At 43.8% G+C, this 16,345-nt stretch overlaps 1 protein-coding gene across 1 annotated transcript in view; it reads right to left on the bottom strand.

Annotated features, from left to right (window-relative positions):
• Nucleotides 1-1,873: 1,873 nt before the first annotated feature.
• LOC109961660 (golgin subfamily B member 1-like) overlaps nt 1,874-16,345 on the bottom strand; it is a 34,628-nt gene continuing 20,156 nt past the window's right edge. The window contains exons 23-31 of the mRNA XM_020602666.1: nt 6,512-16,339; nt 6,063-6,154; nt 5,684-5,720; nt 5,297-5,443; nt 4,812-4,946; nt 4,385-4,482; nt 4,198-4,290; nt 3,969-4,083; nt 1,874-3,878 (exon numbers count right to left, since the gene is read on the bottom strand). Coding sequence (XP_020458322.1) covers nt 3,720-3,878; nt 3,969-4,083; nt 4,198-4,290; nt 4,385-4,482; nt 4,812-4,946; nt 5,297-5,443; nt 5,684-5,720; nt 6,063-6,154; nt 6,512-16,339 — 10,704 coding nt within the window. The 3' untranslated portion in view covers nt 1,874-3,719. The remainder of the gene's footprint in view (nt 3,879-3,968; nt 4,084-4,197; nt 4,291-4,384; nt 4,483-4,811; nt 4,947-5,296; nt 5,444-5,683; nt 5,721-6,062; nt 6,155-6,511; nt 16,340-16,345) is intronic.

Below are 16,345 nucleotides of genomic sequence, written 5' to 3'. Positions count from 1 at the left end.
TCATGTTGGATGAGATCTTGTTAAACAAGAGAAGAAAAAGGTAAATTCTTCTGTACAAGGCTGAAGACAAACCTCAGAGGCAGGAAGCCAGCTGAAATCACTCCAAAATCAAAAGTGGGCCAAACCCACGAACAATTATATAAACTACCCACTTCTTTACTCCCATTGATCGGTGTCTCAGAAAATACTGCAACACTTTTACACCCTGGTATTTCTGGTCTGAGGTTCTGCTACTAAACCAGGAGACTTTGCCATCAAGTGGCTTCAGTGCACATCAGGTCAGTGGTGGAGCATCAATCTCTGAATACAAGACCTGTAACTGCAGTACAGTACTTCTTAAGCCAAAAATCTGAATACTTCTTTCATCACTGTCCTCTGTCCAGTAGCATCGCACACAGGATGGACAAAATAACAGTGACACTTATCAAAATAATGTAATACAATAATAACACAAGGTCGGCCACAGAGCTGAATTAGTGGGCTTCAGTCTCAGCCTCAACAAAACTAGACTATTACAAGCTTAATGAAGGTACTTTTCATTGCAGTACTTTGGTACGGTCGTTAACTGTTATAGTGTGCAGTGCTGGTGAAGCTCCAGAGCAGCTACTAAATGGACTGTGTGCTGGGAGTGTGTCTCAGCTGCTGTGTCCAACCTCAACCTCCAGTCCTACCTGGACAAGACGTCTCAGAAAAAACGTCAGCTGTAACATCTGGAAGTCCATCTGCCGATGAAGATCGTGTGACGCGAGCAAAAGCCCTGAAACAGACGGACTTTGTGAGAAATGCTGTGGCAAAGGAAAAAACGTGCACAAGAAAACCCCACTAGCATTTGAGTTTGAAACCTAAACAAGCAAAGTTGTGAGAAGTAAAGGATGTTTTAATGAGGATGCTGTGCCTGCTTTGTTAGACGTTCATTTTAATGACACGTTTTAGCCAGTTTGACTGAAATGTGCTGGGAAGTGCTCTGCCAGGGTCTTTTCTGCACAAAAAGAACATAAATGAGATTATTGTGCACTTTGATTCTTCCAGTGGAGGCTCGCATGTTGCTTCTGTTACTGGTATGAAAAGAAATGATCATCTGAAACTGTAATGAGCCCTGTTTGGAAACTCAGCAGGTATAAACTAGGAGAAGGAAATACAGGAGCATAACTGAGCCTGGACACCAGAAGTCTGCAGCAGATTGTTTTTCTGCAGATGAGATGCAGTGTTTAGAAATAAGCCACAATGTCCTTTGTGGATTCTTCATCCCTGGCAGTTTGGTGCAACTAAAATATGGAACTGCTAATGTGTGTAGCTGCAGCATCTGGCTCACCTGACACTGTATAATACAACAAGCACTAAGAACCACAGCACAGCATCAGAAACCCACAGGAGAACAGCTGCTGGAAGTCATAGTGTGGGTGAAACGAATCCTTCCCTCTTTGACTTTGATGACCAGGCATCAAAACCTGAAGTGGAAAAAGAAAGTGCTGCCATTAAATCTTATTAGAGCAGGGATGAAAGTGAGTGACTGATTCAGACAAAGACAGTTACAAACAATTCATCGATGCAAGGTGCACTGAGCATTTCTTTGAAGTTCAAAAACAAAGTGTTTTAAGACAAAACTGTCATCAATTTTCCAGTGTTATAATTTCCAAACTATTTGCTGCACTGAAAATTAGCATCAGACTTGTTTTCATTTTTAAAAGAAGCACAGAGGGGAAGGGGGGAAGCTTTTGTTTGTTTTTTGGCAATAAATCCTACACACGGGAACCTATAACAACGATGTTTTGCATTTTTATGCCATGTAAACCATTTGCATTTAGTACTGGCAGGTGTACGCTGCTCTCTGCTGGACACGAGTAACACATCTCCTCACTCCGCTTTATTGTGCTGTGATTAGACTTTATTGTCATGGAAATATAAGGTGAAAAGGACAATCCAGTCAGTTCTTAAAGACAAAACACCACCCTTTTAACATGTTTTCCATTTAATTATGACATAGTAAATGCATAGATAAGAAGGAAATACATGTAAGAATGGGTATTGCATTTCAGTTTTTTAGGCATTTGAAATCTTTCATATCAGGAGTGTGCAGAATTAAATGCCAAAAAGTAAACCTGATCCATTTAAATTAAAATCAAACGTGCAAAAAGTGAAGACTGAATAATATGTGAAGCCATTGTACGCTTCAGCGTTCAGCTCCAAGTTCCCTTCATCTTCTAGCAAAGCAACAACCTGGTACCTGAAATGGGACTGATGGCAGCACAGACTGTTAGCAAGATGCACATCGCATGGAAAACACTGAAGAAAGGTTTAAGGAGCTTTATTCAGTTTTTTTTTCTGAGACTGAAGTGAAAAAGTTCCCCTGTGACCCAGTATTGCACCAAGTGAAGCCTAATGCCGTCAAAAAGGCCAACAGCATCACAAACTCTTAAAAATAGAGGCAGCAGAGAAAATATGCCATCTGAACAACCGTCAGTTCACCTGTGTCATAAATAATTCAGCTTCTAGTTTTGTCCATCAATCACACCTTTATGTACAGATCATTACACCAACATGCCACAAACTCATCGGCTACCGTGGTTTTCTACAAAACTGGATCAATTAACAAGACAAAAAACACCGTGCACCCTTTAGTCTCGTCTGTAAACGAATTGTAGGTTTTATTTTTTATTTATTTTTGACTTGTTAGCTGATCTAGTTTTGTAAAATGAAGAAAGAAATCTCATACCCATCGACAAGAAATGCATATATACACACGGTCCATGAGAGTGGACAGCACACTTTCTGGGGACACTCACATAAATAGAGAACAGCCTTAAATACAGTATGTACTGTCACATCCTCTGCTATTCATGCTGTACATTTACATTGGCACACACCATGATACTGGAGTGAATTAACTCGTCTCCCACTAACTTTTACTGGTAAGGACACGGTCACCTTTGGCTGCACACTTTAAAGGGAGCGGGGGGGAGAGGTGTAGTGCCACATGATTATGTACACATTTGGAGAACCAGTGCATAGTTTTAACTCAGCATCACGATTATGTGCAAGGTAGGAACCCGGGCAGGGAAACAATTAGCAGCTGGTGCAAACAGTTACTGACACATGGGATGTTTGCATGTTTGCTCCAAGTGCAGGGGAAGGACAAGGAGGCAGAGCGGAGATGAAGTCCAGTAGTGTAACCAACAGCAGCGTCGTGCCCCTTTCTCAGGCATTGACATTAAGTTCACATCAATGCCCTTTTTTCTTGAGCCTCTCTGTTGTGCATGTGATAATAGCATCGTAGCTGAAACTACAGGCAACAAGGCTCAACAGTTTTGCTCCTTTTCAGAAAGGAAGGAAGGGGAAGATGGTTGGTGATTTAAGGCTTCGTTTACCATACAACATGTCAGGAAAAGAAATCTGCTCTAATCTGAGCTAACCTAAACAAACCAGTGTTGTGCCGTCTGAAACGTATGAGTTCAGCCTTTCATTAAAAAAACTAACAAAAACTATTAAAATTAATATTACAACTATCAGAAAATGACAAGTGCGAGCTGAAACCTTTATCATTGGCTGTGAGTCGACAAGCACACGAACAGAAGAGCTTCTCTGGCTGATGCACATGAGCCAGCTGTAGTGTTTACCAGGATTAGACAGGATTAAAAATGCAGTATTACTAAAACAACAATACAAATGCCTGCTTCCAGTTTGACCCTTCAGTCAGTTTGTGATTTCCCAGTGTGACCTTGCTACAGGGCACCAGTGAGGCACATGAGGACAAGCACATGTATCATGAGCAAGTAGGCCAGAAAGAAATATCGTGAGCGGACGCGGCCTGTCAGCAGCCTGGAGAAGTAGAGGCTCCTCCCCCTGATCCACCGCCGGCACGCCACCACGCCGCCTTTCACCTGGATGCACAAACAGCACACAGTCAAGAAACAGACTTCACATGTGGTTATCTGAAGTTGCGAAGGAGGGTTCGTTTGTCTCCTGCGTACCTTTCGAGTTATTAGAGGCTGGTTGGGGTTGAGGCTGAGAGCTTCCCACTCCTCGTCCGTTTCCACCTCGATACTGAAGTCCCTCTGACTGTGTCTGGGCAGACTGGAGCCAACACTGCAAAGCAGAAACACCATAAAAAGTTCTACACTGCTGAATGTAATGTAATGTAATGTGTGTATGGCCGGGATTATTCATTTGTGAGGGCTCGGCCTTCGTTGTGGGCGTCACCTCTTGGCTCTGTCCTCAGAAAGGCGTAGAGCCTCCTCAGCTGTCTCCCTCCTGGCTCGCTCATCTGCCAGACTCTGCTCCAGCTCAAGCAGCCTAAACACACACACAACATTTACACATCTCCATGTGCTTGAACAGCTCAACAAAAACACGATGTAAACAGCTATTTTACGGCTGCTTTCCTCACCTCTCCTGGAGCTGACCAGCTTCTGCAGCTTCAGCCACAACTATGTCGCTGCTCCTTTCCTGTGGAGCTCCTGGTGCCACCGCAGCGAATACTGCCCCCTGGTGGTGAGGACACAGCATCACAGGCACATAGAGAAGAAATGTTTAAGATCATCTTCATAGCAGTTTTGACTATATTTCATAGTGTGACACTACAGAGACACAAAAAAGCAGAGAAAGAAAGTGAGGAGACAGAAGCACACAGGTTATGATTTCTCCCTGGTATTTTATAAAAATGCCAGAGGAATCCAGATTCAGTTTATGAGGACGATGTGACAGCCCAATGTCTAAAAACAATGTAGATACAAAATGCTTTGAGTAAAGACAGGACCACAGAACAACTACACACATACGCAGCACGCACATGCAACATGTTTAACATTAGCTACCTGAACCTGGCCTTGGACCCGGCCTTGAACCTGGCTTTCCAGCCAGTGGCAGCGATTCTGTGTGTCCCTCAGGGTCTGGGAAACAGCCCTCAGCTGAGCTGCAACAGCACCTCTCTCCTCCACTGCCTGCTGCAGCTGTGGGGAGGTTAGACAGAGCCATGAGGAGGGGTGTGCAGAGAGCTTTTGTTTATTTCAGCAAACATGGTGACGGAATATTTGTTTTGTTCATCATGGAAGTGACACTTTAACTATATCCTTTCTAGAAATGGACAGCAATCCAAGAAGAAATGAGCAGTAAACGGACCTCAGGCATTAGGAGCAGTATGAATGTGAATGTTTACTGAGGCCTGCCTAACATGGACACATTGCACGAGTGGTTTGTGCACATGCACAAGACTTCAGTCTGCTTCTGCACCAGTGTGTTTAGCTGCATGTTCAGATCAAGTTTTGTTTTAGCAAGGTACTTATACTGAGCTGTCTGATACCTTGGTGTTGAGCTGCTGGAAGTACTGGTCTCGTTGTTGGATCTCATACAAGCAACGCTGCAGCTCTGTGCAGAGCTGAACCCGGTCTGCCTCCAGCCGACTCACCACGCCCTCCGCTCCACCCGGTCCTGCCAGAGCAACTGTTTCCTGGAGTACAGAGGAAAAAATAAGACAAAAGACTGAGCAAAAAGATGCTGGTTGAAAAACTGAAAACAGACATCTGTTTGCATCGGTTCACATTTAGTAGTCATACAGGGTAAACAACTAAAATATTTTCTTATTATACCCCCTAAATTTCAACTGCATAGACTAAAATAGTATTTTAAGAGGATTAAAATGTATGTTGCAAAACACGACCATGACCTTCAGACTTGTGCGCAACCTTACCTGGACTAGTGGTGTGGCCATCCTCTCTCTGTCAGACCTATGTAACAGAAAAGCCTTTAGTCTTACAGGTGTAAGCGTAACGTTCATTTGCTCACATGCGTAACCATGCTGTAGTAGTTTCCATGAGACTGAAGCAGACTACACAAGCACCTTTACTGGTGTCTGTTGCACTGAAAGCCATTTGAGCCCAGAGGATTTGGCAACACATGTTCAGTCAGAATGTGACCACTACACACAAATCCAACACCTGACTCGAACCAGAAGAGGTCAGAGACTGAGATTTTCAGCTACTTTTTAAATGACCCTTTAGGGACACTACACTGCAAACTGAAACTCCACAGGTTTACTTTACTTTTACTTAAACCGAGTCTGCTTTTACCTCAGGTTGGCTGCTTCTCCCTGGGAGCTGCTGACTTCTTCTTCAGGTGGTTTTCTGAAAGTCTGTGCCCTCTGCTGTAGCTCATCCATCTTCTGCAAAACATAAAGAGTAGCAGAAGGAAGTCATCAGTCACCAAGGCAAAACTAATCATCCTCAAAACATGGAATGAAGCAGAAGATGTCATGGACACCAGAACATGTACATCCCAGCAGATGAATACCATGCAAGTCAAAGCCATGGTATGAAAGAAAACAAATCTAACTGCATGCTGTTCACACAGGGAAGTCTGGGCATCTTTGCTTAGACTGCTGCCCCCGCGACCCGGTCCCGGATAAGCAGAAGAAAATGGATGGATGGATGGATGCTGTTCACACAATGAAACCACAGCAGAAAGACAAGTGCAAGCAACAGCCAAACTCTAGTCAGTCAGAGCTGAGGACTCGACTTACCAGCCTGTCCTTCTCAGTCTGCAGAGCATTGATGCCACTTGCTTTAGATGTGTCGGCACTCATGGAAGCGACTGTCTGTGGGCTCGCCCCTTGCCTGGACTCAACCACTCGTTTGGCCCCAGCCAACTCATCCATCAGCCTGTCCCGGTCGTTCTGGAGGCTGGCCATGGACCTGGAGAATGCCGACAGCTGCCTGCTGTATGTGCTGTTTTCCAGGACAACCTGCTTCAGCTCCCTTTCCTTCTCTGACAGGGCCTTCGACAGCTCATCCAGCAGCTTGTTCAACTCTGTGTTTGCATCTTTGCTCTCAACTGCTTTTAATTTATGAACAAGGATGTCCCTCTCTTTAGCAACCATCGCCAAATCTGAAGTAGCATCCTGCAGACTGCGCTCGACTTTGTTCAAGACTGCTCGAGTCTCTCGAAGTTCTTCGTCATATTTGTTTCTCAGGACCTTGAAATCTTTGATGAGGTGGTCACGGTCGTTCTGTAAAGCAGCCATGGCTTTGCACAGGGACTCATTTTGAACCTTCATGTCTTTACTTTGCGTTTGAGCCTCTGATAACTGCTGCTCCATTTCCAGGAGGTCTCTTGCCAGCTCTGCCACCCTCTGATCAGCCGTCTCTCGCTCGCTCCTCATCAGCTCTACCTCCCGCTCAAATGCATCCAGCTCACTGTTGTATTTATCCTCTGCTTCAGCCAGTTTTCTGTCGGTCTCCTTTTCCACCTGCTGCATTTTGTCCTTGAGCTCATCGGCAAAGATTTTCTGAGAGAGAAGGTTTTGCTGGAGGTCATTACATTCAGCAGCTTTGGCTGCCACAGCCACCTGCAGGTCAACAATCACTTTGCCTTCATTTGTTGTGGCTTGTTCCTTTTTCTGATTTGATATTTCAGCTTCCAGTTTTGAGACCTGAGTTTTAAGTTTAGTAATCTCTGCTTTTAGCACACTGCTTGCCTCCTCTTCTTTCTGGAGTTCCAGCTGAGACTCTCTGTGCTGTTTTTCAACTGCATCCTTCTGATTTTCAAGGTTTTTAATCACATCCTGCTGCTTCTTCAGCAGCACCTTCAATTGGTTGTCCTTCAGAGATAAAACCTGATTCAGATCCTCTCTGTATCGAACCAGCTGAGCCCTGAGCATCGCGTTCTCTGAATTGAGATCATCCATCTGATGTAACAACTTCCTTATTTCATGTTTAAGACCTTTGGCTGCGCCACCTTCCCCATCAGCAGAGCCTTCTTTACTTTTCAGCCCTAACTCGCTCTTTGCTTCAAGCATTCTGTACTGTGACACCAGCCGCTCCCTTTCACTCTGTAGAGACACCAGTGAGTTCTTCAGTGACTCCATCTTAGCTGCCATCTGCTCCTTTTCCTGGACAGATCTGTTAACCTTAAGCTGCATACTTCTGACCTTGGCTTCCAGCCCTCTGAACTCTTTGTCAGCCTTCTCCTTCTGGTAGCGTAAAGATGTCAGCCTGTCCTCATACACTGCTGCCTGGGAGCAATAATTAGCCTGAAGTTGTTCCAGATATCCGGACATCTGTCCGTCTCTACAGGACAGCAAGGAGGAGATCTCTGCATCTTTGCTCTGGAGAAGTGTTTTCAGCTGCAGAGAAATTCCCTCCTGCTTCTCAGCATCAGCCTGAAGTCTGTCATTTTGCAACTGTAAAAGGTGCAGCTGAGCATCTGTATCTGAATTTATCTTTTCCATGTGCTGGAGATTTAGCTGCATTTGGGAAATCACATCCTCTTTGTCAGTAAGCCGTCGGTTCAGTGCGTTCTTATCTTGTTCTAACCTGTCCACCTGGGCACTCAGTTCCTTCACCTGCACCGTTATAAGCTCCACAGACTCCGAGAGTTCAGCATTGCTGGCGCTCAGTACGAACAGCTGTCTTTGCTGTGCGGCGGCAGCGACAGAGTATTCATTCAGTGTCCTCTCCAGCCTTGACTTGGTCACTCGCAGTTCATTCACCTCTTTGTCTTTCAGTCTCATGTCTTCAAGGAATCTTTTGATCACAAACCCCTGTTCGAGGAGCTGGTTATCCTTCTCGTGTAAGCTCTTCTGGAACAAACTATCCCAACGTTTTGTAGCATCTGCACCTTGAGGAGTGGAGGACAACGCGAGCAGTTTGGCCTCATTCGTCTCAGCTGCTCTCTTCAGGGTGTTTATCTGTAGATCCTGGGAGTCCAACTGCTGCCTCATTTCATCCACTTTCTGGCTTTCCTTCTCTCTTAAATCCTTGAGGTCATCAATCTGTTGCTGTAACACAAACTGCTTCTGCATGTATGAATGTATTTGTCTCTCATCTACATTTTGTGATGACTCTGTTTTCTCCCCTGCCTGAGCCTTGGACTGCTGACTGCGCTGTGATACTTCCAGAGCCAGCTGGTCTCTCTCAGACTCAACACTCACAAACCTTTCTGTGGCCTCCTGGAGGAGATTCTTGTGTGTGATCAGCTCAGCTTCAACTTGTTTGCTTTTCTCCTCTAAAACCGAGATCTTCTCTGAACTTTTCTTCAGTTCTTTTTCCAGGTGTTCACAGGCCGACTGCGAGCTCTTCAAAGAGCTTTCTAAATCTAAAATCACTTCTTGGTATTTAATACAGTTTTGCTGCAACTGATTTATCTGCTGGTGCTTTTCTTTCAGTAACTCTTGCAGCTCTTTCTTCATGTTCTTGGACCCCTCATTGCCTCTCTGAACAGTTTTGAGTTTCTCCTCAAACTCTCTGACTAATTTCAGCTGCTCCTCCTCTTTTTCTTGACGAACCTGATTACTCCTCTCTTTACTAGCTACAAGCTGAGAGGACAGCTGTGTGTTTTGGGCTTGCAAAGCATTTACAGATTCGGTCAGTTCATCTATTCTTTCAGCGTTCTTCAGGATCACAGTTTCCAAATACTCATTTTCACTTTTCACTTTGTCGGATATCTCTTGGACATTTTCGAGCTCTTCCTGCAGAAGAGATTTGTCATCCTCCAGGATCCTGACCTTCTCGTTTAGGCTGACAGTCTCTTGGCTGTGCCTGTTAATAAGACCTTTCAGCTCTTTAATGACATCGTCCTTCTTTCCCAGCTGTAATTCATGATTATTCTCAATCTGTTCAGTTTTTTCTGAAAGACTTTGCTTCTCTTTTTGTAACAAGTTGTTGATTTCCAACTGAGCACCAAGTTCTGTTTTCTGGGCCTCAATCTGGGCAGTCAGTGAAGTATTTAAACTCAGTGCTTCATCAAGTTTAAGCTGCATGTTGTTTGTGTATGCATTTGATTCCAAGTGCTTCTTTTCCAAGGAGCAGCAAGCTTCTTCGAGCTTTTCTGTCAGGTGGCTATTTTCAGCCTGCATCTTGGTAAGAGTCACTCTGAGATCCTCTGATGAGTCTTTAAGTTGACAAATCTCAGCCTCGAGTTGTTGGTTTTTCTCAGTCAGCTTGCAAGTTGCCAGCCTGTGATTTTCATCAGCCTCAGTCAGCTCTTCTCTAGTTTTCTTATTCTCTTCCTCCAGCTCCTCAATCCTCTGCCATTTCTCTTTGGAAAACTTGTGCATTCGCTCTTTAATCCTTTCGTTTTCCTCCTCCATCTCTCTGACTTGCTTCTCCAGAACCTCCATCTCGGCCTCATGTTTGTGTAGTTTTCGAAGGGCTTCCTGACGATCTTTTTTGGCCCCCTCCAAAAGCTGTCTCATCTTATCCATTTCACTACTGACATTTTCATAAGCTTGTAAAAGAGACTCGTACTCTTGTTTCAGCTCAGCATGCTGTGACTTCCACTTCGACAGCTCCTCTGTTTGAGAGTCCTTAAGAGATTCAAGCTGGCATGAGAAAGCCTGTTTCTGCTGAGTGATGTTTTCTATGGTGAGTTTCAAGCTGTCACAGGCTGCTGACAGACTGTGATTATCATTAAGGACGTGATCTACCTTGGCGCTGAGATCATCTTTCTCCTTATTCAAAGATGAGACAGAACTCACCAGGTCCACGTTGTGTTGTTTCAGCATCAACACTGATGACTCCAGAGAAACACACTCTGCTTCTTTAGCTTCATGCTTGGTTGAGAGCTTCTCTACTTCTTCCTTCAGTATTGCATTTTCCTTCTGGAGTTCTTTTCTTGAAACTAAAGCTGCTTGAAGTTTCCTGGTTAGGAGAGCAGTTTTGCTTTGGTTGTCCTGATTGTTCATTCTGGTGCCGTCTTCTCGAGATTTCTGAAGCTCACCGGTCTCTGTTTTCATCTTTTCAATGGCAATTTCATGCACTTTAGTTTGCTGCTGTAATTGCAATTCAAGTTCAGCAATTAGCATTTCCTTCTCTGCAACTTGAGCCTGAGAAACTAACAAGGCATCATCTTTCTCCTTTAGTTTCACTGTGAAGTTTTCAGCACAGCTGCAAGAAAGACAGACCCCTTCTTTGTTACCATCTTCCTGTTTGATGCACGTTTCAGTGATCTTTTGATGTAGCTGTTCGTTTTGTTTCTCTGCCTCCCTCAGCTGCTTGTTCAGCATGGTTACCTCGCCTCTGAGTCCATCAGTTAATCTGACAGCATTTCCTTTTTCTTGATTTAACAAATCGAAACTCCTTTCTGTTTCTTCTAGCTTCCTGGTCAGAATGCCTCTGTCGTCACTGTGCTGCTGCTGTGCTTCTGCTAATGCCCTTTGGAAAGCTAAAACTTCAGTGGATTTCTTTGAAAGTAAAGCTACTGCTTTCTCAAGTTCCACTTTCATTTGATTACTTTGCTCTAAAAGAGCCTCCTTTTCTTCTATCTGTTCCTTTAGTGCAGACTCAGAGAGATTTCGCTGGGTCTGTAAAGCCATGTTTTCATTCAGTAAAGCTTGCTTCTCCTGTTCTGTCTTTAGCACAGCGGCTTTGATTGTTTCCTGATATTTCTCGATCTCTTCTGTCTTCTCTTTAACTTCTGCATGAGCTTTCTCTAACTCCCTCTCTACTGTGAGCAGTTTTGATTTCAAAGCTTCTGTTCTTTGCTCCATGACTATGTGAGCTTCATCTTTACTTGCTAACTCAAGACAATTGCTCTCAGCTTTGGATTTAAGATCTTCCATCTCTGTTTGCAGGTTTAATAGAGAATGGCACTGGCTCTCTTTCTCAGCCAGAGACATCTTCAGATCTCGCAGGGTCCTGTCCCTCTCCTCGACCAGCTGTCTCAAAGTGTCCAGTTCATCCCGATAAGCCAGCGAGGTTTGATGGAGGTCTTCCAGTTCCCTAACCTTCTCGTCAAAGTTTAACTGCACAGCGTTTAGCTCGTTTGTCTGCTGACAGCGTTGCTCCAGGAGAGCCTTGTAGTCATCTTTCAGTTCAGCCAGTTCTTGAGTTAATTTCTTTTCATTTTCCTGAGCCTTCTTCACTGCCTCTTTGCGTGCCAGCAAAGCAGCCTGGGCTTTTTTCTGTAGTGTCGCTTTTTCTACCTTCATCTGCGCAAGCTCATTTTCTAAATCAACAGCTGTAGCAATGGAGGAAGATTTGTCCTTTAGTTCATCTTTACATGTCTTCATTTGATGTTGAAGCTCTTCTAATTTCTGTATCAAGCCGTCTCTTTCATGCACAAAAGCGTCTTCTCTCTCAGCAGCACTGGACTGCAGCTGCTTGATCATAGAGATTTTTTCATCGAGTGTTTGCAACTTTTCTGACAAGCAAACTTCTTTCTCATTTAATGTGGTTTGCAACATTTGTTTTTCTGACTGTAACTGTTCCACAAGTCTTTCACTTTGTCTTTTATGTTCAAGAATCTCTCGCTCTTTCTCAGCAAGTTTCTCTTCAAAAAGAGAACAACTTTCTTGATACGTAACCTGAGCTTGATTTGTTACTTCCTGTAATTTATCCTGTAACAGTAAAACCTCCGTTTTATTGCTTACACTCTCCTCTTTCTGGCTTTCATACACCTCGATTTTTTTCAGTAGATCTTTCCTGACAACTAGAGCAGCTTGAAGCTTCTTTTTCATTGCATCTTTTTCTTTAGACATCTTAGCTAGCTCACTTTTAAGATCATCATTTTTCCTAATCAGCTCAACCCTCTCTGAATTCTTGGTTTCCATTTCTCTTCGGGAGTGTGACATATGTTCTTCTAACTGCTGAGACATCTCATCAAGCCTTTTCTTATGTGCTTGCTCCATGCCATCTAACTGTGCTATTAGAGATGTTTTTTCCTCACCATGCTTCATTCTTTCATTTGAGACAGATTCTATGACTTGTGCAATAGAAGCATCTTTGTCCCTTAACTGCTGACTGAGTCCAGCAAGTAGCTCCTTCTGCTGACTTATCTGAACGCTCATACAGTTGATCTGCTCATCTTTTGTTTGCAGTTCACTGTGTAAACCGGAGTGTTTGACAGCAGATGCTTTCATTTTCTCTGATTCGGCGTTGAGCTGAGTCTGTAAATGCTCTACAGCGTCTTGTAGAAGAGCAATTTGCTGGCCCTTCTCATTGTTACTCGTCTGCTCCTCATTAAGTGTATTCTGTGCTTTTTGTAATTGTGCAACAGCTTTATCCAGCTCATTTTTCAAAGAATCGACCTCAGACTGATGCCTCTCTTTTAACTGTTGTATCATGTCCTGTAAAGAGGCTTTTCCTTCATTCAAAGCAGATGATGAGTCTTTGTCAGCAACATTTTTTCTCACTACAAGGGTCTGTAACTCATGTTCCACAGATTTTAGAGCCTGCTGCAAATTACTGTTCTCATAATCTTTTTCCTGAACAGATGCTAATACCTTCTGAAGTTGAATCCTGGACGCCGACGCCTCCAACTCTTTTGCGTTCAGCTGATCAGAACCCTGTCTAATTGCCAAGGACGCCTCTGCTAGTTTCTCCTGCAAACTGTCCAAGTCTTGTTTCAAAGCACTGACTTTAACATCTTTAGATTTCATTTCATTTTCAACACTTTTCAACTGTTCTGCAAGTAGATTCTTTTCCTGTTTTTCTCTATCCAGTACTAACAGCCACTCCTTCTCAGAGTCCCGCAGTACTTGCTCTATCTTTTGAATGTTTTCTCTTAATTGAAAAAGTTCTTCATCTTTGGCACTAACCTGCGCTTGAAGCCTCTCCTTCTCAGACACCAGTGTCCCCATTATTTCACTGGTGCTGCTGGACTGCCGCTCCATTTGAACCTGCAGCTCCGCCTGCGACGTCCATGTCTGATGATGTCTCCTTTCCAGCTCTTCCTTCTCTACGATAAGTTTCCTAACTTCCTGTTGTAAATGTGTGTTCTCATTAGTGACAGTAAGATACTTCTGGTGCTCCTGCTTTAACAAAGTAATCTCCTTGTTTAGTTTCTTATTTTGCTCTTCTAGTTTCTGCATTTCTGAAACCAGCTGAGACGCATGTTTGGCCTGGGCCGTGTACTGACTGTTAATTGCATGGAGAGCCATTTCTCTCTGTTCCAGGTTTTCTGTCAGTGCATTCATTTGTCCTGTGACTTGAAGATGTTGGGATTTAAGCTTTTCTATTTCAACAGTGAGAAGTGACACATTTGCCTGATGGGAAGCAAAAACTTCATCCTTCTCCTTTAAAAGCTTAGCATTTAGGTCTTCAGTTTTTTGAAGTTTGTGATGGATGGCTGACAACTCATTTCTCAGTGTTTCTATGGCGGTCTTTGCTGCCTGATGTTCACTACTGGAATCATCGAGTAACTTCCTAAGGCTGGACACCTCATCAGTCCTTTGGGACAGTTGATTTTTCACATCTTGCAACTCCTCCAACTTAGCTGCATGCTTCTCCTGTAGGTGAGTGAAGGCACTTTGTGTTTCTTCTGCCATCTTCTTGAGGTTTTCAGACTCGGTGGACAGTAACTGAATTTGACTCTGCAGCTGTGACACCAGCTCTGTACTTTCCATGAACTGAGTTTTGAAGAGCAAAGCCTCATCTGCTCTCCTCTGAATGTCCTGAAGAGATTTTGATTTGTCCAAAAGAGCCACCTCTTTTTCTTTCATTGCCTTTCTCAGATCGTCTGCTTCGGCTACCTGTCCTTGCACGGCGTTGTTGAGCTTTGTGACAGATTCCTCAAGGTGTGAAATCTGTTCTTTCAAGGTCTCACACTCTGCCTCTTTGGCTTGTAGCTTGAAATTAAGATTTTCAGCAGCAGCTGAAGAATGACTTTGATATTCAAGACTTAGCTGCTCTTTCTTCTCCAAAGAATTTTTCAGTAGGGCTGACTCTGAAGTAAGACTGTCAACCTGACTTCTAAGTTTACAGACAGAATCTTTGAGCTCTGAAACTTTTGCACTTAAACTGACATTGTCATCTGCCTTCTGTTTCAGCTGATCCTCCTGCTCAGCAATCCTACTGGAGAGTTGCTTGACCAAACTCTCCTGCTGCTTCAGACAGTCATTTTTTTCTTGCATGGTCAAATTAAGAGTCTCCCTCTCTGAGCATGCAGTTTTGAGTTCCTTGTCCCGATCACTGACTGCTGCTTTGAGATTTGTGACTTCTTCTTGTGCTTTGGACAGATCCATCACTATTTTCTGAAGTTCAGATTTTAATTTTGCATTCTGTTCACTTAGTGCTTGAATGCTGTCTTTTAAGTGGACGATCTCTGCCTTTCTCTGGTCCTCGTGCTGTATCAGCTGGCTGTTTTCTGCACTGAGCTTTTGCACAGCAGCCTTTAGGTTGGTAACTTCAACCTCCATGTCTGCCGCATTCACATTCATAGCACTGAGCTGACTGCTGAGTGAAATCACTGAGTTGTTTTGCTTATCCAGCTCATCTGTATGCTTCTGAAATTCATTTGTTAGTTCTTTCAGTGTCTGCTCTTTTTGCTCTATCTGCTTGTTTGCCTCCAAGCGCTCTTGCCTGAGTGCCTCCACCTCACCCTGCATCTGTGATATGAGGTCTCTCTGCAGCAGGACGTCTTTCTGATAAACACTGCACTCCTCAGCTTTCTGCTGAAGCACCATGTCTTTCTCCATCAGACCTGACTTGAGAACAGATCCCTGCTCCTGAAGCATCGACACAGTATCTTGAAGCTGCAGCAGCTGGTTCTGCTGAGCCTCTAGCTGGGAACGCTGCTCTGTCACCGTTTGCTTTTTCTCATTCAAGGAGACTGTGAGTTGACTAACTTGCATTTTTAAGGTTTCAGCTTGCTTGTGTAAACTCTGAAGTTGTTCTTCTTTCTCTCTTAACGTTTTTGACAGATTATCACATTCACTTGTTTTCTCAAGCAAGCCAGCGGAATGTGACAGTTCACCTTCCTTGAGGACCTTTCTTAATTCATCTGCTGCTACAGTAAGCTGCTCCTTCTCCTTCAACAGGCTATCAATTATTTTCTGATTGTCTGAGATTTGAATTTCAAGCCCTGAATTTTTTTCTTGGAGGAAACTCCTCTCAGTGGCTACATCAGACAGAGACTTAGTGTTCTGTGCTAACTCATCCTGCAGTCTTTGATTATCTTCTGTTAGGCTGCTAATTTTCATGCTAAAACTAGAGTTGTGCTCAAGAGTCACTTTAAGCTGTCCTTCAAGGTCGGAAACAAGCTTTTCTCTCAGTTCACATGTAGCTCGAAGGTGGTGGTTGTCCTCAGTCACCTTCTGGATGTGACTGTTTAGGCCGAGCAGCTCTGTTTGCCTCAGCCCTGCTTCAGACTCAAGCTTTCTGATGTTTTCTTCTAGGACAGAAGTGTGGTCACTCAGAGACTTCACAGTCTTGTTTGTGTCATTCAGTTCCTCTTTGTGTTTTTGACATTGTTGTGTCACAGTTTTCAATATTTCTTCTCTGTCTTCAAGTTGCTGCCTGAGACGCGAGCGTTCTTCATTAAGCTTTTCAGCCTCAGCCTGCAGTTTGGATACAATATTCTTTTGAGTTGTAGTTTCATTCTCCAATTTGTGGTACTCTTCCTGCTTGTCTTTCAACAT

Source organism: Monopterus albus, unplaced genomic scaffold (assembly GCF_001952655.1).
Source record: "Monopterus albus unplaced genomic scaffold, M_albus_1.0 scaffold57.1, whole genome shotgun sequence".
In the NCBI taxonomy this organism is placed as follows: Eukaryota; Metazoa; Chordata; class Actinopteri; order Synbranchiformes; family Synbranchidae; genus Monopterus; species Monopterus albus.
The sequence above is the reverse complement of the archived record's forward strand: the minus strand, read 5'-3'. Positions and strand labels throughout refer to the sequence as shown.